This window comes from Nerophis lumbriciformis, linkage group LG12, assembly GCF_033978685.3.
Source record: "Nerophis lumbriciformis linkage group LG12, RoL_Nlum_v2.1, whole genome shotgun sequence".
NCBI lineage: Eukaryota > Metazoa > Chordata > Actinopteri > Syngnathiformes > Syngnathidae > Nerophis > Nerophis lumbriciformis.
This window is the reverse complement of record NC_084559.2, coordinates 37114180-37136850: the sequence shown is the minus strand read 5'-3', so window position 1 is coordinate 37136850 and position 22671 is coordinate 37114180. Positions and strand designations below refer to the sequence as shown.

The 22671-nt window shown below is 40.5% G+C and overlaps 1 protein-coding gene across 2 annotated transcripts in view; it reads right to left on the bottom strand.

Moving 5' to 3' along the window:
- LOC133623341 (DNA repair protein XRCC4-like) overlaps window positions 1–22671 on the bottom strand; it is an 89965-nt gene that overhangs the window by 572 nt on the left and 66722 nt on the right. Inside the window, exon 7 of one of the 2 annotated variants that reach the window (XM_061986555.1) lies at window positions 10890–11025. In XM_061986555.1, the coding sequence (XP_061842539.1) occupies window positions 10898–11025 (128 nt within the window). In that variant the 3' untranslated portion in view covers window positions 10890–10897. Of the gene's footprint in view, window positions 1–10015; window positions 11026–22671 lie in introns of those variants that run through there. The other variant, XM_061986554.1, reaches the window with a different exon arrangement.

Here is a 22671-nt window from a genome sequence, read left to right as displayed (position 1 = left end):
ACGCTGTCACGACCCAGACGCACACCAGTGCGCAATCATATGGGAGCCGCGCTGAGCGCACCTCCAAGCGCGTCTCGCTGCCGGTGACGGCCGGGTATATGGGCCCGACGCTCCAGCGCCATCCATTTTCAGGGCTAGTTGATTCGGCAGGTGGGTTGTTACACACTCCTTAGCGGGTTCCAACTTCCATGGCCACCGTCCAGCTGCTGTCTATATCAACCAGGGTGAGCCCCACCCCTTTCGTGAGCGCACTGCGCGCGGAGTGACCCCTGTTACGCGCCCCCGGCAACAGGGGTGGCGGGCAGGTAAGCTGCGCGGGCGGAGCGCGCGGAGTGACCCCTGTTACGAGCCCCCGGCCACGGGGGTGGCGGGCAGGTAAGCTGCTTACCTGCTGCGCGTGACGCCGGCCGCGGCGAAGGCGGACGAGGCGGGGTGTCGGTGCGGTGGGCGCGGTGGTGACCCTAGACGTGCGTCGGGCCCTTCTCGCGGATCGCCTCAGCTACGGCTCCCGGTGGGGCCCTCTCGGGGGAAGGGGCCTCGGTCCCGGATCCCGGCGAGGCGTCCCTTCTCCGCTCCGTAAAAGTGTCCATCTCTTTTTTTTTTTTTCTTCTGTTGTGGCATATGCTGCAGGTGCCTGCTCGTTTTTCGTATGTGGGTAACAACATTTAACTATGTATATATATTTCCGAATTGGTTTAACTGCCACCCGCCTGAATCTATTTAAAATCTAATTTTTTTAAATAATTTGAACCACCCGACCCGACCCGACCCGCGGATAAAATCTAATTTTTTTTTATTTCATCCGCCCGATCCGCGGACTCCGCGGTTGTGCCCGCAAACCGCGCATCTCTAATATATATATATATATATATATATATATATATATATATATATATATATATGTATACATACACACATACATATATATATATATATATATATATATGCATACATACACACATACATATATATATATATATATATATATATATGTATACGGTACATAGATAGATAGATAGATAGATAGATAGATAGATAGATATACCGGCCCTCAGACACATTGTTGATTTGGCCCCCGAGTCAAAATAATTGCCCAGGCCTGATCGAGGGGTTAGCCAAATAATCACTTAATTAAATGATTAGTGTTTTATTTTTTTTTATAATCAAACACAGTGTTACTGTTCAAACCTAGGCCTGCTCAGCTACTGTACTTTAATGTTGGTCATTATGGTGGTACATGGAGAGTGTTTTCTGAGGTGGTACTTGGTGAGAAAAAGTTTGAAAACCATTGCTCTAGTCCCCCAGTGAAAATGGTATGCGGAAGAAAATTATTTTACTTTCTCTAATATATGGTATTCTGGGGTGTTAAAAAGAACAACAACGTACACCGAACCGAACCGACAACTGCGTGACATAACTGTGATGAGATCTGAACCCTCCACTCTTAATACTCGCTGGTTGACACAATAAAGCATTTTTATTTAACTAAAATAAGCGCTAGCAAGGAGCAGCACAACCTATGTACAGTATAAAACATAAAAGTTACAAAATGCACACAAAAAAAAGCGCGTTAGTGGCAAAAAAGTATAGGTTGGCAGCAAAGGTCCAGACAACGCAGAAGAAAAAACACACGCAACAACTAGTAATCAGAAAATAGTAAACGCAAAGACTTACCCAAAGTGCGTTAATTGCTAAATAAAATCAGTTGAGCTGCCAAAGTTTCTACAGAGAAAGTAAAGTTGAAGCATATCAAGCCAACACAAGAAACAGAAAAACTAAATAAAAACCCAGGAATCCCGAACAAAGGGCCAACTTGTCACATGGAATGTGACAATTAGATTCAAAAAGACATTCCTGTGGGGATTGTCCTGCGGGATTATCACGCCAACCACGCGGCGCTCCCGAGCAGACGCGTACGTTCAATGGCAATCATACAAGGAGTCTTCCCTCAGGTTCATTACTGTCAGTGAGGAGACTCACCGCCATGACCTCAGGACCTGAAGCTGGTAGCTCGGGCAAGAGGAGAGGTGAAGGGGTGAGGAAAGTGAGAGACTGTATGACCCCATTAACTTCCGCCTAACACTCCTCATCTTTTTTGGATCACGGAACAATGGAATAACATTCAGGAAAATATACAGAAAGATTTAGACAGAAGGAAATACATTTATTCTCAGAGAGTGTGCCTAACGGTGTATACAACAAAGCGGTAAGTCCAGTAGATACAGTCGTGGTCAAAAGTTTACATACACTTGTGAAGGACATAATTTCATGGCTGTCTTGAGTATCCAATACTTTCAACAACTCTTATTTTTTTGTGATAGAGTGATTGGAGCACATACTTGTTGGTCACAAAGAACATTCATGAAGTTTGGTTCTTTTATGAATTTATTATGGGTCTACTGAAAATGTGACCAAATCTGCTGGGTCAAAAGTATACATACAGCAACATACATTATCAATTTTGGTGATGTAGAAAAGTTACAATCAAATCAAATTAGCTTCATGGCATGGCCTCTTAACTTCATGTGAGTGATTATGATTGACGACACCTGTTGACTTCTCTGAGCCCATTTAAATAGGGCTCAGGTGATGCAGTCATTAGACTCGGTTACAAACACGACAATGGGAAAGTCAAAGGAACTCAGCACAGATCTGAAAAAAACTAATCATTGACTTGAACACGTCTGGAAAGTCACTTGGAGCCATTTCAAAGCAGCTTATCAATCAATCAATCAATCAATCTTTATTTATATAGCCCTAAATCACAAGTGTCTCAAAGGGCTGCACAAGCCACAACGACATCCTCGGTACAAAGCCCACATACGGGCAAGGAAAAACTCACCCCAGTGGGACGTCGATGTGAATGACTATGAGAAACCTTGGAGAGGACCGCATATGTGGGTAACCCCCCCCCTCTAGGGGAGACCGAAAGCAATGGATGTCGAGTGGGTCTGACATAATATTGTGAGAGTCCAGTCCATAGTGGATCCAACATAATAGTAAGAGTCCAGTCCATAGTGGGGCCAGCAGGACACCATCCCGAGCGGAGACGGGTCAGCAGCGTAGAGATGTTCCCAGCCGATACACAGGCGAGCGGTCCACCCCGGGTCCCGACTCTGGACAGCCAGCACTTCATCCATGGCCACCGGACCTGTGCCCCCCCCCCCCCTCAAGGAAAAGGGGAGCAGAGGAGAAAAGAAAAGAAACGGCAGATCAACTGGTCTAACAGGGGGGCTATTTAAAGGCTAGAGTATACAAATGAGTTTTAAGATGGGACTTAAATGCTTCTACTGAGGTAGCATCTCTAATTGTTACCGGGAGGGCATTCCATAGTACTGGAGCCCGAATAGAAAACGCTCTATAGCCCGCAGACTTTTTTTGGGCTCTGGGAATCACTAATAAGCCGGAGTTCTTTGAACGCAGATTTCTTGCCGGGACATATGGTACAATGCAATCGACAAGATAGGACGGAGCTAGACCGTGTAGTATTTTATACGTAAGTAGAAAAACCTTAAAGTCACTTCTTAAGTGCACAGGAAGCCAGTTCAGGTGAGCCAGTATAGGCGTAATATGATCAAACTTTCTTGTTCTTGTCAAAAGTCTAGCAGCCGCATTTTGTACCAACTGTAATTTTTTAATGCTAGACATAGGGAGACCCGAAAATAATATGTTACAGTAGTCGAGACGAGACGTAACGAACGCATGAATAATGATCTCAGCGTCGCTAGTGGATAAAATAGAACGAATTTTAGCGATATTACGGAGATGAAAGAAGGCCGTTTTAGTAACACTCTTAATGTGTGATTCAAACGAGAGAGTTGGGTCGAAGATAATACCCAGATTCTTTACTGATTCGCCTTGTGTAATTGTTTGGTTGTCAAATGTTACGGTGGTATTATTAAATAAATGTCCCAAGGTCCCAAGAGCAACTGTGCAGACAATTGTTCGTAAGTATAATGTGCATGGCACAGTTTTGTCACTGCCACAATCAGGAAGAAAACGCAAGCTATCACCTGCTGCTGAGAGAAAATTGGTCAGGATGATCAAGAGTCAACCGAGAACCACCAAAAAGCAGGTCTGCAATGAATTGGAAGCTGCTGGAACACAGTTGTCAGTGTCCACAGTCAAGCGTGTTTTGCATCGCCATGGACTGAGAGGCTACCATGCAAGAAGGAAGCCCTTGCTCCAGAAGCGACACCTTAAGGCTCCTCTAAAGTTTGCTGCTGATCACATGGACAAAGATAAGACCTTCTGAAGGAAAGTTCTGTGGTCAAATGAAACAAAAATGTAGCTGTTTGGCCACAATACCCAGCAATATGTTTGGAGGAGAAAAGGTGAGGCCTTTAATCCCAGGAACACCATCCCTACCGTCAAGCATGGTGGTGGTAGTATTATGCTCTGGGCCTGTTTTGCTGGGTGTTCCAACAGGACAATGACCCCAGACACACGCCAAAAGTGGTAAAGAAATGGCTAAATCAGGCTGGAATTAAGGTTTTAGAATGGCTTTCCCAAAGTCCTGACTTAAACCCCATTGAGAACATGTGGAAAATGCTGAAGAAACAAGTCCATGTCAGAAAACCAACAAATTTAGCTGAACTGCACCACTTTTGTCAAGAGGAGTGGTCAAAAATTCAACCAGAAGCTTGCCAGAAGCTTGTGGATGGCTACCAAAAGCGCCTCATTGCAGTGAAACATGTAACCAAATATTAACATCGCTGTATGTATACTTTGGACCCAGCAGATTTGGTCACATTTCCAGTAGACCCATAATACATTCATAAAAGAACCAAACTTCATGAATGTGTTTTGTGACAAACAAGTATGTGCTCCAATCACTCTATCACAAAAAAATAAGAGTTGTAGAAATTATTGCAAACTCAAGACAGCCATGACATTATGTATGTAAACTTTTGACCACGACTGTATATGGCAATTTATAATAATACGTTAGCATTTTTATGCATATTCCTAACTTATTGTTTTTTTGTTGTTTAGATGTAGTGCTAGTTTTTACTATTTTATTGATTGGTTTGTTTTGCTGGGTTTTATAAATAGAATGTTCTGCACCTATTGTGATTAGTATTATTCACTTTCCTGTTTTTAATCTGTACCGTACTTTGGGGCAGTAGTGGCTCTTTTAAAATTGTGCTGTATAAATAAATAAACCTTTGATATTAGCATGCTACAAAGTTAAGGTTTAGCATACATTGTTAGCATTTTGTATTATATTCAAACAGTCATTTTGTCTGCAGTGTGCTTCCTAACTATTTATATATAACTCCATTTACAAATGCAATGATTAGCCATGTAGCATTAGGATCACTGTGTGGGGAGGGAGAGAATCCACTGCAACAAAGCAAAACCGGTTGCTTAGTGATGACGCCACGTTTTCTGGGTGTGTCCTGCACAAATCGTTACTCTCTCGTCGGTCTCACTCAAAGCCAAGGCGGCTGAGAAATTACTTCCATGCTTTCATTAGCGGCAACGCCATCCAGTCCTGAGAGAGCTCAGGCGGAACGTTTAGTTCGTCTTTATCACATGATCAGTGACGCATCCCAGCGTGAGCCTCGCAGCAGCGCTGATGTCTCCAAGGGGGCCGAGCCACAATTAAAACAATCCAGATGCGAAATTGTTTCTTAGAATCTCAGAAACCATCTTGGATCAAATGTTGGGACCCCCTCAAGGACTGGCGGTGGGGGCAACATTGCTCCACAGGCGGCTAGTTTGTCCCAACTGCTTTTGATTTAGAGTTTGGATGTGTATGTTCATGCTGAGCCATGGTTGTCATTTCACTGAAGAAGCAGAAACAAAACAATTTGATATGTTTCACATTTATTTGTAATTTCTTTGGAGATGTACAGTACTTTAACAGTAATCATAACACTGTAATACAATGTTGCAGGACACCTAATTGGAAAAAAATAATATCTACAAAACTAAATTTTGTATCAAAAATTCATGATATTAAATAATTGTTATGATTTGTTATATTTCTTATATTGGCTCAGCACAATAAAAAACAAGAACACTACTATCATCATATTTACCGTATTTTTGGACTATAAGCCGCACCAGTATATAAGCCGCACCCACTACATTTTAGAAGAAAAAAAGGTTCTTCATATATTCGCCGCACCAGACTATAAGCCGCAGATTTATACCGGTACATTGTGAAATGAGATACTTACATATAAGATTTTGTAAATGTTTATTTACATACCTTAAGTCAGGGGTGCCCACACTTTTTCTGCAGGCGAGCTACTTTTCAATTGACCAAGTCGAGGGGATCTACCTCATTCATATATATCATTTATATTTATTTATTTATGAAAGAGATGTTTTTGTTACGAAGTTAAAGGTGATCAATGATAATACAACCATGTTTAACACATCCTTTCTTTCATGAAGACAAGAATATAAGTTGGTGTATTACCTGATTCTGATGACTTACATTTATTAGAATCAGATAGTAGTGATGATAACGTCCACATTTTCAAATGGAGGAGAAAAAAAGTCCTCCTTTCTGTCCAATACAACATGAAAGTGGTTGGTTTTTGGCATCTTATTTGTCCAGCTTCCATACTCCTTTTTATACACTTTACAAGAAATACATTGGCGGCAAACTTGCTAGCTTGCTAGCTTGTGTGCACTATCGTTCTGAGACTCTTAATTTATTAGCGCAGGCAGGATGAAGCAGCACTTTTATTGTGAAGACAGGAACTGTGCAGTCGGCCTTTAGAGTTTTGACGGCAGGTACGGCGTGAGAGTAAAAAAGTGTTTCTCGCCTTCCCGTCGGTCATTTTGTCTTAATAATGATCTCACAGCAGCCAGCGTCATCTCACAAGACCCTCAGGTGCTGTGAATGTCAATCAAGTGACGAAAGTGACGTCTTTGTGAAGATTAACGATCGCTAATTTTTAGGTCTATTTTTTTAATGCCTGGCTGGCGATCGACTGACACCCACCTCCACCATCGACAGGTAGCTCGCGATCGACATAATGGGCACCCCTGTCTTAAGTGTTTCCAAACGGTGCAGTAAAGCGGCTAATCAAACAAAACAGAAAAATCATTGTCTCTATTCACCTTTTATGAGATGAATAAGAGCTTTGCTCTTTATAATAAGGTTTAAGATGTTTATCAGGATTCTTCTTCCTCATGCTTTGTAAACACTTTGTTTGAACAGTTTCTTAGAGTGGGTCATTTTAGTACACTGTTTAATTTCTTTGTTTAATCCATTCCATTTTTTATCCGTTAGCAAAGAAAAATCCATAGATTAGCCCCATCTTTGTATAAACCGCAGGGTTTAAAGCTTGGGAAAAATGTAGCGGCTTGTAGTCCGGAAAATAGGGTACACATATATAAAGTTAAAAGTTAAAGTACCAATGATTGTCACACACACACTAGGTGTGGTGAGATTATTAAGCATTTGACCCATCACCCTCACCCCCTGGGAGGTGAGGGGAGCAGTGAGCAGCAGCGGTGGCCGCGTCCGGTAATCATATGACACTTTTTAAATATTGTCACGTTTATTTTACACTCATGCAAAAATAGACTTCACCGGGGTATAATTATTTTGCTTTGTTTCAAACAAGCCGTTTTGAGATTTGCACCAATATGTGACGTCAGCGGATATCGTCATATATAGAGGAGGATTTACGAAAGACTTCTGCACGAGTCCGCTGTTTTTATTTTCCCATAGCGGCAGCTGTAATCAAACAAAAATATGCTCACGGTGCGACCGAATGACCGAAAATGCTGTGTTATTGGTTGTATTAGCCAGGACTTGTCTCTATACAAACTTCCAATCTCATCTGATGAAAAAAGAATGTGATGATTAACTTTTGTGTTTCGTGACAATGTACATACTCAGGACCGGGGTCCATGACAACTGCAGCAAAACATGAAGCACAGAGGCAGGTTAAGACACGCCACGGTCCAATGGAAAATATACAGAAGGATTTACCCAAAACTACAGACAGTCTCTACCATTTATGCCAACGGTGGATACAGTAAAGCGGATAATCAAATAATAGTAGATATATGACAATTTATAATGATACGTTAGCATATAGCATCCTCCTAACCATTGACATTAGCAGGTAGCACATGTAGTTCCAGAGTTAAGGTTTAGCATACAATGTTAACGTTTTGTATTACAATCTTTTTTTTGTAAATAATCATTAACTTTAGAATTTGATGCCAGCAACACGTGACAAAGAAGTTGGGAAAGGTGGCAATAAATACTGATAAAGTTGAGGAATGCTCATCAAACACTTATTTGGAACAGCCCACAGGTGTGCAGGCTAATTGGGAACAGGTGGGTGCCATGATTGGGTATAAAAACAGCTTCCCAAAAAATGCTCAGTCTTTCACAAGAAAGGATGGGGCGAGGTACACCCCTTTGTCCACAACTGCGTGAGCAAATAGTCAAACAGTTTAAGAACAACGTTTCTCAAAGTGCAATTGCAAGAAATTTAGGGATTTCAACATCTACGGTCCATAATATCATCAAAAGGTTCAGAGAATCTGGAGAAATCACTCCACGTAAGCGGCATGGCCGGAAACCAACATTGAATGACCGTGACCTTCGATCCCTCAGACGGCACTGTATCAAAAACCGACATCAATCTCTAAAGGATATCACCACATGGGCTCAGGAACACTTCAGAAAACCACTGTCACTAAAGACAGTTGGTTGCTACATCTGTAAGTGCAAGTTAAAGCTCTACTATGCAAAGCGAAAGCCATTTATCAACAACATCCAGAAACGCCGCCGGCTTCTCTGGGCCCGAGATCATCTAAGATGGACTCATGCAAAGTGGAAAAGTGTTCTGTGGTCTGACCAGTCCACATTTCAAATTGTTTTTGGAAATATTCGACATCGTGTCATCCGGACCAAAGGGGAAGCGAACCATCCAGACTGTTATCGACGCAAAGTTCAAAAGCCAGCTTCTGTGATGGTATGGGGGTGTATTAGTGCCCAAGGCATGGGTAACTTACACATCTGTAAAGGCACCATTAATGCTGAAAGGTACATACAGGTTTTGGAACAACATATGCTGCCATCTAAGCGCCGTCTTTTTCAGGGACGCCCCTGCTTATTTCAGCAAGACAATGCCAGGCCACATTCAGCACGTGTTACAACAGTGTGGCTTCGTAAAAAAAGAGTGCGGGTACTTTCCTGGCCCACCTGCAATCCAGACCTGTCTCCCATCGAAAATGTGTGGCGCATTATGAAGCGTAAAATACGACAGCGGAGACCCCGGACTGTTGAACGACTGAAGCTCTACATAAAACAAGAATGGGAAATAATTCCACTTTCAAAGCTTCAACAAATAGTTTCCTCAGTTCCCAATCGTTTATTGAGTGTTGTTAAAAGAAAAGGCCATGTAACACAGTGGTGAACATGCCCTTTCCCAACTACTTTGGCACGTGTTGCAGCCATGAAATTCTAAGTTAATTATTATTTGCAAAAAAAAATAAAGTTTATGAGTTTGAACATCAAATATCTTGTCTTTGTAGTGCATTCATTTGAATATGGGTTGAAAAAGATTTGCAAATCATTGTATTCCGTTTATATTTACATCTAACACAATTTCCCAACTCATATGGAAACGGGGTTTGTACGATAAAATGCTAAAATCCTCGCCTGTTGTCATGTGTAAAAATAAGTAGCGTATAGTTCTAACTTATGATATTTGCAAGCAAAAGGAGGCGAGGCATGGAGGAAATCATTTGCACGAAAATAAGACCGCCCACAAAACGGCTTGTTTTTAATAGACAGCCAAAAAGTGGCTTGAAGATGGTCTGTTAAGCAAATTGTAAATTTAGACCAAAGCACCACTATTACATTTTATGTAGACCAAAAATAAGTATTTTAAATGTAGATTCAAAATCATAGTCTGACCGCATTATCGCATGTCAGTATTGCTAAGATAATCTAAAAGCATCTTTTCAGTGACCAGTCAAAATTCAACGGTTTTGGTTGACAGGATAAAATAAAATACAAATAGAATAAATTAGACTATGATTTATTGTCATTGCACTTAAAAAGTACAACACCATTTTCAGTACAACTTCTCCAAAATTAGACAATATATAGTTCCAGGGATGTACAGAACAGGAAGACTGATAGGTCGACACCTGGCGGTGCCTCGTAAAGAGGTAGGAAAGAAAGGTAAACATGAAGAGAGGAGGAAAAAAGCAACTCCTGAACTTAGCTCTTATGTGAGGTGGGCTCAGTTTGAGACCAGAAAACAACCTAGAGCATAATCACATATGAGCAAAATACTTGACTTGCAACAGGGGAGGGTTGGAGTTGTGTAGTGAGTGAGTGTTTTGTTCATAAGCCTGAACATCACTGCGTTTGGCATCGCGCGACAGAGTCAACATCCCAGGTGTCTTTAAAACAGGGAAGGGATTTCAACGCATCTTTGAATGAATGAATGTAATGACTATAAAATCAATGCTGCATAAACATAGACAACACATTTTATCTTTGCCATTGCTTATTTTGTTATTTGCGAATAACACAATTAACACTGTATGCAACTAGAGGTTAGTGCTTGGCTCAAGCAAAGTTAATACCACAAGTAACATTGTTATGTGCATGTATGTTGTGTAAAAGATATACATTTTCTTATTATGTTTGTCAAACATTTCTTGCAATATCAGCGGTGACAAAATGACAACTTGACACTTAGTAACAGGTAAAATTAAAAATATTTTAAAACTTACAAAAAAGTGGAGAGTGAAATAAGATTTAATTTAAAAATACTGTAATATTTTACCTTTTACTTTTTGCATATTAAACGTCGCAACTATTATCGGTAATGTAATTCCGTGAAACAAGGCATCCATTATGGCCACCCATTGGTTGTCTGACAAACCTGGGATTTTATTCCATTTTAGACGTTCCTGGGGTCTGGCAGTCAAGTGTTTCCATTGGTTTCCATCTTGTTTGTACATTACCAGCAAGAGCCATGGTGTGGTCCATTGAGAAACCCTGGCTCACCAGACTATGTCCTGAATTGGAAAACATAGATACACGCAAAATATTACATAGGAACAAATTGATTCATATTTTTCCGATCAAGACTGCTTGCACGGAGGCTCAAATGTCGAGTGGCTCTCATCATTCGCACAGTCTCAACCAGTGTCAGTTGTGGCACATCTGTAGCAGTTCCGGGCATTTTTGCCTAAGGAGGACAATGAGTAACCACGCTCGGCTCCAGTTCCGAAGTGGTGTGACCTTAATCGCGAATGCAGATCTGGCATTCCACACAAAGCAGGGTCAGAGTGTGGAGCAATGATTTCAATACTGACAACGACACAAACACACCTGTGCGCCCTTTAAACACAGCTGCTAGCCTATTCAAATTCAAAGATGAACTGATTGAGGCGCCGTGAAATCTCAAGTGATTTAAATTTGAAACAGTTTCAGTGATTAGGTTAACATGGCATATTTTCTCCACCTTGACATTACAACCGACTAACCCAATAATTACTGCAATATTGTACCCATACAAAACTTTTGTGCGACACCCTGTCATTCTTCTACTTCCATCTCTGTCTCCTTTATCTCCAGGCACCTCACTGGGGGTGATTTGCTTCCTATGTTGTCGCTATCAGATACTAAACCTGGGGGGGTGTTTATTCTTTTGTCCTCAATTTGGTTCTTTCATTAGTCTTTTTTATCAGACCAAATGGAAACACAACCTAAGGGCTAACAAGGACCAAGCATGTCAAAGGGGTAAGTACATGTATAGCTTTTTTATCCAAGTTAAGGTGGGGTAGATGTTTAAATTCAAACTCATGGTGCATTTACAGGAATAATCCCAGTAAAATATTTTTACTAGGATTTTTATGTCTCACAGACAAAAATGTTGTCTGACTCAGACACATTTGAACAAATTGCACCACATTTAATACAAAAGGTTGAGTGTATGGATTGTGGAGACCTCAATGACAATAGTTTTTTTTAAAGGGGGCCGATGATAAATGTAGTATTTTCTGATTTATATATGTTGTCGCAATGTTGGCTACACGTGGTAAACAACGTCAAAGCATCAAATTATAAGGTTCATGCATTTTTGAGCTTGCACACAGTTTTGAATGCCTCTGTTCACAGGGTTTTGCAGTCTGGCTACAATGTGACGTCACAGCCAAAAATAGTATTATTTTTGTACAATCTTGGCATGGGCATAATAGTGTTGTCCCGATACCAATATTTTTGTACCGGTACCAAAATTATTTTGATACTTTTCGGTACTTTTCTAAATAAAGGGGACCACAAAAAATTGCATCATTGGCTTTATTTAAACAAACAATCTTAGAGTACATTAAACATATGTTTCTTATTGCAAGTTTGTCCTTAAATAAAATAGTGAACATACAAGACAACTTGTCTTTTATTAGTTAGTAAGCAAACACAGGCTCCTAATTTAGCTGCTGACATATGCAGTAACATATTGTGTAATTTTCCATTCTAATATTTTGTCAAAATTATTAAGGACAAGTGGTAGAAAATGAATTATTAATCTAATTGTTAATTTACTGTTAATATCTGCTTACTTTCTCTTTTAACATGTTCTACCTACACTTCTGTTAAAATGTAATAATCATTTATTCTTCTGTTGTTTGATACCACAAATTTGGGTATCGATCCGATACTAACATCTTTGAAAGAAGATGTTGTGATGCCAAAAAATATCGACGTAATAATAATAGTATCGACTAGATACACTACTGTACTTGGTATCATTACAGTGGATGTTAGGTGTAGATCCACCAATGGCGTTTGTTTACATTTTGACGCCGGTGAGCTACGGTGTGTAGTGAAGCATGTTTAGCTATTCCTCGTCCTGCAGGGATGATACTTGTAAGAAACAAACTTTATTTGTCGCCATGGAGGCGAGGATTAGTGATTTAGAAGTAGCTAAAACACTGGGGCGGGGGGTGGGGGGACCGAATATGATTCATTAGTATCGCGGTACTACACTAATATCCGTATACCGTACAACCCTAGAGGATAATAACACCGTACAACGCTAGAGCATAATAACACTGACATGTGACATGTCAGACATAAATGCTGGTAAAAGTTTTTTATGCACACTCTGAATCGATCAAAGAGTGTACAGGTGTACTTAATTTTGTGAACGGGTAAATCTATAATAGTTTTTAGGACTTTATTTTCAAATGTGTTTGGGGGAAAAAATAGCAGCGACGACTTGAAGATACCGTAATTTCCGGACTATAAGGCGCACCTGACTATAAGCCGCACCAGCTAAATTTAGGGGAAAATACAGATTGCTCCATATATAAGCTATAAGCCGCAGGCGTTTTGATGTGTAATTACCGTAGTATATAGGGGTTCCTGCTATCACGGAGGGGATTGTCGGGACATAGATGACTGTTTGGGAACGCAAAGCGTCCCATTTATTAACAATAAATCTTTCAATCATTCAATCAAACTTTCACATCTTTGACATGGCGAACAGCATTCGTGCAGAGTCCTTGTGAGAGGCAAGTCAAAGGACAGAGGCACTTCATCCATGTTTATTATCTCGTCCGGTCCGATGGAATATTCGTCTATCTTTCTTTGTGTGAATTCGCGGAAGTTTGTTATTTTCTCCTTGTGGTCGGGAGGGAGTTGCTGACTCAGAGTCGTCCGTGCCCTAATGGACAGTCCTTTTCGTCTCATAAATCTGAGACACCATGATGGTCCACCTCTAAAATCTTCAATATTCATTTCTTTGGCGGTTGTTTGGGCTTTCAGTCGGATCTGCACGGTGGAAACACCCCGGCCGTCTGCTCTCTGTGTGTTCACCCAGTCCTCAAGAAAGTTTTCAAGTTCCGGCCATCTGCTTGTATTACCTCTGAAGGATTTTTTTGTCTTTTTGCATTGAATCAGTTCTTCATGCTGCCGTCTCCAACGTCTCACCATTGATTCATTGATGTTAAGGGTACGTGCAGCAGCTCTATTTCTTTCTTTGACAGCCAGATCGATTGCCTTTAACTTAAAAGCAGCATCATATGCACTTCTCCGTTTGTTTTCCATATTGAGGGTGTTTGCATGAACACTTCCTTCGCGCAAACTGTCGCTGACGCTCTCCTACTCTAATAAAGTTGATTTGATTTGATTTGATTTTGCTCTCGTTACCTGGCGCCAGATGTCTGCCTCGGTCTCGCGCATCCTCGGTAGTGCGCGCCCCTGGTTTCCGTAAGCCGTAGAAAAGCCGCACCGTTGTATAAGCCGCAGGGACCAGAACGAGGGGAAAAAGTAGCGGCTTATAGTCCGGAAATTACGGTACTTATTCAAACAGTGTATATTTATAAATTATGATACTTTTGGAAAAGGTGGGGCATGCTTTCATTTGCAATCTGGGTACGCCTCCAGAAACGAACGTTTACAGACTCAAAAAACGGGTAATAAAAGTGACTATGAATTGAAATCAAAGCTTATCCAATACATTTAGAAAGTGTTTTGAATGTAGACTAAAGTCATCATATTGTACTTGGAAATGTTTTCTTCCACATCGTGTTGCAGGCCATCAAGCCCAGTTGTTTTGTCAGTGGTCATCTACACTGTTAACTACACCAACAAGCAATCAGTAATCTTCTGTCATTGACAAATGGTGTGTGATGGACTGAGGTGCATGGAAAACATCAGATCACTCGTGAAAGACTTCCGGTCACACGTCATTTGGTCCAGTGCAGTTGGCCAGCATATTTGGAACAAGCTTACTGATTTGCAGAGGTGGGTAGAGTAGCCAGAAATTGTACTCAAGTAAGAGTACTGTTACTTTAGAGATTTATTACTCAAGTAAAAGTAAGGAGTAGTCACCCAAATATTTACTTGAGTAAAAGTAAAAAGTATGTTGTAAAAGAACTACTCAAGTACTGAGTAACTGATGAGTAACATATACACACATATATATATATACACACACATATATACATATATATATATATACACACACACACACACATATATATATATATATATATATATATATATATATATATATATATATATATATATATATATATATATATATATATATATACAGTATATAATTTATATTTATTTTTTTTGCCGTTTTTGTTTACATGTTAATAGTGTTTTAATGAATATACATGCATGTTTAACATATAGATTCCTTTCTTTCATGAAGACAAGAATATAAGTTGGTGTATTACCTGATTCTGATGACTTGCATTGATTGCAATCAGACAGTAGTGATGACAAACGTCCACGTTTTCAAATGGAGGAGAAAAAAAGTTCCTCCTTTCTGTCTAATACCACATGAAAGTGGTTGGTTTTTGGCATCTTATATGTCCAGCTTCCATATTCGTTTTTATACACTTTACAAGAAATACATTGGCGGCAAACTCCGTAGCTTGCTAGCTTGTTTGCGCAGGCTTTCGGAGACTCTTATTTTGAAAGCGCAGGCGCGATGGAGCGGCACTTTTATTGTGAAGACAGGAACTGTGCAGTCAGTCTTTAGGCTTTTGACGGCGGTTTAAATAAAAAATTGTCTTTTTTCCTTCACACTTTTGATTGATTGATTGATTGGAACTTTTATTAGTAGTTTGCACAGTACCGTACATATTCCGTACAATTGACCACTAAATGGTAACACCCCAATAAGTTTTTCAACTTGTTTAAGTCAGGTCATGTGACCCCTGGCTCTGTTTGATTGGTCCAACGTCACCAGTGACTGCATCTGATTGGTGGAACGGAGTGAACGTCACCAGTGACTGTATTTGTTGAAACGCAGGCACTTTGAAGGTCTGTCTGACAGACCAAAACAAACAAAGCGTGCATTAACAGATCGATAAAAATCAGTAGCGAGTAGCGAGCTGAATGTAGATAAAAGTAGCGGAGTAAAAGTAGCGTTTCTTCTCTATAAATATACTCAAGTAAAAGTAAAAGTATGTTGCATTAAAACTACTCTTAGAAGTACAATTTATCCCAAAAGTTACTCAAGTAGATGTAACGGTTAAGATTTTGGTCACGAAATGTGTGTGACAAATGCACCTTTTGCCAGACTAGTAACACACATTACTAAAGTGCTGTGTTTTACCACAATTGTCCTGACTTTGATATACTCATGCTAGCCCACACTGAACACATATGATGCCATTTTCACAGACAAAACAGAAACAGTATTATTTTCAAAACCATCCAGGTTTGATTTTTTTGGGGGGTCATTTTCAATAAACATCACCCTAATCACCGTAGTATAGATCAAATGATATATGATATGATACAAAAGATTGATATGATATGATACCACATTCTACAGCGGCACTATAGAGAGCCTACTGACTAACAACATCTCTGTCTGGACTGGAGCCTGCAATGCCTCAGACTGGAAGTCTCTCCAGAGAGTGGTGAGGACGGCGGAAAAGATTATCAGGACTCCTCTTCCTCTTATCCAGGAGATCGCAAAAAGCCGCTGCCTGACCAGGGCTCAGAAAATCTGCAAAGACTCCTCCCACCTCCACCAAGGACTGTTTTCACTGCTGGACTCTAGGAAGAGGTTCCGCAGCCTCCGAAGCACTGAAACAGCTTCTTCCCTCAGGCTGTTAGACTCTTTAACGCATCATAACTATCCCCTCAATTCCCCCCAAAATGGATGAACTGGAATATAAAGACAATATAACATACATCCATAAACGTGGATGCATATGAAAAAGTGCAATATATTTATCTGTACAGTAATCTATTTATTTATGTCTGCACCTTATTGCTTTTTTATCCTGCACTACCATGAGCTAATGCAACAAAATGTCATTCTTATTTGTACTGTAAAGTTAAAATTTGAATGACAATAAAAAGGAAGTCTAAGTCTAAGTCTAAGTCTAATACATTAGATAAAACATTGAAAATGTGATGTCTCTATCCTCTTTAGTACCATACTCTTCCTGGCATTATACAATATGTCAGATATATCAATATGTAAGATAAGATATAAGATATATAAGGACAGATCCATCATAGTACATAGTACTCATGGCATACAAAAAAAGACAATTGACTATTTTGTTAAAGAATTTAGGTCAGAGTGAGACGTCTTTCTTCCTAAACAATTCTGATTGGCGACCAAGGCTGTCACTAAAATGGCGGTGACAGCCTCTTCCAGTGATATACTGCACTAATTAAAACCTCAACATCAATTTGATTATCGATTAATCGTGAAGCCCTAACAAGCAGTACAATGCCTACAACAGTTATTAGCGTACTGCAAATGCAATGAATAGATGATTTGTTTCCAACACGGTGCTTTTGCCAAGAGAGAAACACCCAAAAACTGTCATACATTTGTAAACCAAAAAAGGCACACCCATGCGCACAATCTTGAAAACATATGTATAATGATGGAGAGTAGTAGGAACAATTAATTGATGCAAAGTTAGAGTGGGATTTTCAATGACACACTTTGAGTGGACAGAACATTTATAGACTATTATACACTAAAGCGGTGGAGAGGCCATGGATCATGGGGAAGTTTGAGAGCGATGGGAGAATGATGTGCGTAATCATCTGTGCGGTGTGGGGATGTATGACTCAGCAGCTGTGACATCACGCGTGCTGTGTGACGCAGGAAGAGAGAGACCACCTTGCAGCCGCCTGCGTTGAAGCGATCATGTCCGACTGACTCCGTGGCATGACTCAAGAGTTTCCCAGAATGAAACTACACAAAGTACACTCTGCTTGTGTGTGCTTTCAAGTTTACATCCCCATCGACGCCTATACCTTGTGAACGTGAGTGTGATTGGTTGTCTGTCTATCTGTGTTGGCCCTACGATGAGGTGGCGACTTCTCTAGGGTGTAACCTGGGATAGGCTCCAGCCCTCCCGTGACCCCGAGAGGGATAAGCAGTAGAGAATGGATGGATGTCAACTTTACTGACTGGTAAACCAACAATTGAAAGATGGCCAAAGCACAAGTTTCACTCACAGTCTGCAGTGTTACTGAACAAGACTATGACATCATGTGGTGTAATGACGAAAACAATTCCAGTTATTATGCATGGAATAATTGCGTGTGTGTGTGTGTGTGTGTGTGTGTGTGTGTGTGTGTGTGTATATATATATATATATATATACACACCATATATATATATATATATATATACACCATATATATATATATCCATCCATCCATTTTCTACCGCTTATTCCCTTTGGGGTCGCGGGGGTCGCTGGAGCCTATCTCAGCTACAATCGGGCGGAAGGCGGGGTACACCCTGGACAAGTCGCCACCTCATCGCAGATATATATATATATATATAATATATAATAATAATAATATAATGCCAGCGCATCAAGAAAGTAAACAACCTCATCATAGCTGCCGATAAAACCACAAACTTCTACAGAATGGACATACCAGAACACCACACCTTACTGGACAGAAGCATCACCAAATCATACAAAAAAGCGCAACCCAACACCTTACAGAACATCCACCTGGAAAATAAAAGGATCGCGGCTGAACTGGACATTGAGGACAGGGTGGACGCCACAGCCAACAAGGAAGCCTTCATCACATTGAAGGACCACAAACCCAACTTCGCAAATAACCCAACATGCCGACTAATAAACCCAACTAAATCTGAAATAGGAAAAATCAGCAAAATAATCCTGGACAGAGTCAACACAAAAATCAAAGACAAAACACCACTCAACCAATGGAGAAATACAGCAGCAGTAATCAAATGGTTCAACAACATCCAAGACAAACAACAGCACAACTTTATCTCCTTTGATATCGAGGAATTTTACCCTTCCATCACGCAAGACCTACTGACTCAAGCACTAGACTTCGCCTCAGACTACGACTCAATCACAGGCAACGAAAGAAACATCATCATCCACGCAAAAAACTCCATTCTCATCCACAACAGTACACCATGGCAAAAAAAGAACAATGCAACATTTGACGTCACTATGGGAAGTTTTGACGGAGCAGAAACGTGTGAACTCGTTGGGAGTTTCCTCCTCTCCCAGCTCGCTAGCCTCAATCTGAACCTTGGTATTTACCGTGATGACGGACTGGCAGTGTGTCGCGCCTCGCCAAGGAGCAGCGAGAATACCAAGAAGCGCATATGCCAAATTTTCAAAGAGAACGGCCTACGGATCACGATTGAAGCCAACAAGCAAACCGTCAACTTCCTTGACGTCACTTTCAACCTGAGAAATAACAGCTACCAACCATTCACGAAACCCAACACAACACTCCAATACGTGCACCATGACAGCAACCACCCACCCACCCACCACCACGAAAAGAATACCTACCGGAATCAATAAAAGGCTATCGATGCTGTCATCTAGCAAAGCTGAATTTGACCAAGCAACCCCCCCGTACCAAAAAGCCCTTGATGAAAGCGGATACAATTTCACCCTCACCTATGAACCCACGCCAGGAAACCAGCCAAAAAAGAACAGAAAACGAAACGACATCATCTGGTACAACCCCCCATACAGCAAGAACGTCTCAACGAACATTGGACACAAATTCCTCAATCTGATTGACAAACACTTTCCCAAAGACAACACCCTAAGAAAAGTATTCAACAAGAACAACATTAAATTGAGCTACAGCTGCATGAACAATATACGACAAATCATCTCAAACCACAACAAAACAATTGCAAATGAGCCGTCGACCCCCAGACAGAGCGACTCCAAAACCAACAAAGGATGTAACTGTCGAAAGAAACCTGATTGCCCTCTCAACGGGGGGTGCTTACAAACATCAGTTGTCTACCAATCTAAGGTAATACGCAAGGACATTAACACATCCGACACATATGTAGGATTAACCGAGGGAGAATTCAAAACCAGATGGAACAATCACAAGGCTTCTTTCAGGAACAAAAACCTGCGAAATACCACAGAACTCAGCAAACACATTTGGGACCTCAAAGACAATAATGTTGAATATTCAATAACATGGCAAATTCTTGCATCCAGCACACCTTACAATAGTGGTAATAAAAGATGCAACCTATGCTTGAAAGAGAAACTGTTTATTATTTACCGTCCAGACCTGTCATCCCTCAACAAGCGCAGCGAAATTGTAACAACATGCCGCCATAGACGGAAACACCTCCTAGGTAACACATGAGCCAATCACCACGCCCCTAGGCCAGCCTGTACCCACCCACTCTGTGCCCTATATAAACCATGGTATGCGAATGCTCCAATTAAAATCTCCTGATGATTGAGGGTACCCCCCCTCATGAAACAGGCCTGTAGAGATGAAATAGTCTTGTGATTTTTTTCCCACACATACATATATATATATATATATATATATATATATATATATATATATATATATATATATATATATGTATATGTATATATATATATATATATACAGGTAAAAGCCAGTAAATTAGAATATTTTGAAAAACTTGATTTATTTCAGTAATTGCATTCAAAAGGTGTAACTTGTACATTATATTTATTCATTGCACACAGACTGATGCATTCAAATGTTTATTTCATTTAATTTTGATGATTTGAAGTGGCAACAAATGAAAATCCAAAATTCCGTGTGTCACAAAATTAGAATATTACTTAAGGCTAATACAAAAAAGGGATTTTTAGAAATGTTGGCCAACTGAAAAGTATGAAAATGAAAAATATGAGCATGTACAATACTCAATACTTGGTTGGAGCTCCTTTTGCCTCAATTACTGCGTTAATGCGGCGTGGCATGGAGTCGATGAGTTTCTGGCACTGCTCAGGTGTTATGAGAGCCCAGGTTGCTCTGATAGTGGCCTTCAACTCTTCTGCGTTTTTGGGTCTGGCATTCTGCATCTTCCTTTTCACAATACCCCACAGATTTTCTATGGGGCTAAGGTCAGGGGAGTTGGCGGGCCAATTTAGAACAGAAATACCATGGTCCGTAAACCAGGCACGGGTAGATTTTGCGCTGTGTGCAGGCGCCAAGTCCTGTTGGAACTTGAAATCTCCATCTCCATAGAGCAGGTCAGCAGCAGGAAGCATGAAGTGCTCTAAAACTTGCTGGTAGACGGCTGCGTTGACCCTGGATCTCAGGAAACAGAGTGGACCGACACCAGCAGATGACATGGCACCCCAAACCATCACTGATGGTTTGGGTTGGTTTGGTTTGCATTTCCTTTGGAAATCGAGGTCCCAGAGTCTGGAGGAAGACAGGAGAGGCACAGGATCCACGTTGCCTGAAGTCTAGTGTAAAGTTTCCACCATCAGTGATGGTTTGGGGTGCCATGTCATCTGCTGGTGTCGGTCCACTCTGTTTCCTGAGATCCAGGGTCAACGCAGCCGTTTACCAGCAAGTTTTAGAGCACTTCATGCTTCCTGCTGCTGACCTGCTCTATGGAGATGAAGATTTCAAGTTCCAACAGGACTTGGCGCCTGCACACAGCGCAAAATCTACCCGTGCCTGGTTTACGGACCATGGTATTTCTGTTCTAAATTGGCCCGCCAACTCCCCTGACCTTAGCCCCATAGCAAATCTGTGGGGTATTGTGAAAAGGAAGATGCAGAATGCCAGACCCCAAAACGCAGAAGAGTTGAAGGCCACTATCAGAGCAACCTGGGCTCTCATAACACCTGAGCAGTGCCAGAAACTCATCGACTCCATGCCACGCCGCATTAACGCAGTAATTGAGGCAAAAGGAGCTCCAACCAAGTATTGAGTATTGTACATGCTCATATTTTTCATTTTCATACTTTTCAGTTGGCCAACATTTCTAAAAATCCCTTTTTTGTATTAGCCTTAAGTAATATTCTAATTTTGTGACACACGGAATTTTGGATTTTCATTTGTTGCCACTTCAAATCATCAAAATTAAATGAAATAAACATTTGAATGCATCAGTCTGTGTGCAATGAATAAATATAATGTACAAGTTACACCTTTTGAATGCAATTACTGAAATAAATCAAGTTTTTCAAAATATTCTAATTTACTGGCTTTTACCTGTATATATATATATATATATGGTAACACTTTAGTATGGGGAACATATTCTAAGTAACAAAGACTTAACTAAGAGTTATTTGGACACTAGGGGAACATATTGTAAGTAACGAAGACTTAATTTCAAATTATTTGGTTAGGGTTAGGGTTAGGGTTAAGGTTGTTGTATAATAAGGTCATGCAGAATAAGGCATTAATAAGTACGTAATAATGACTAATTAAGACCCAATATGTTACTAATTTGCATTTTGGGGTCGCAGGGGGTTCTGGAGCCTATCTCAGCTGCATTCGGGTGGAAGGCGGTGTACACCCTGGACAAGTCGTCACCTCATCGCAGGGCTTTATATATATCCATCCATCCACACATGTATGCGTATATATATGTATATGTATACATTATATATATATATATATATATATATATATATATATATATATATATATATATATATATATATATATATATATGTAGAAAAGTAAGTACCGGGTAAGACAATACCTGACAGCATTTGCGAGGTCAGCGTTCACAGATGTTGCTGCTGCTGCCTCACCTTCTCTAGTTCTTTACAAAGGGATTTAGGTTTTGTCACATAAACTCATTCAGCCATTCTTTTACAGTGTGGATTCAGGAGAAACAAAGTGGTGTAGGCCAAGTTGTGATTGAATGGATCGAGATA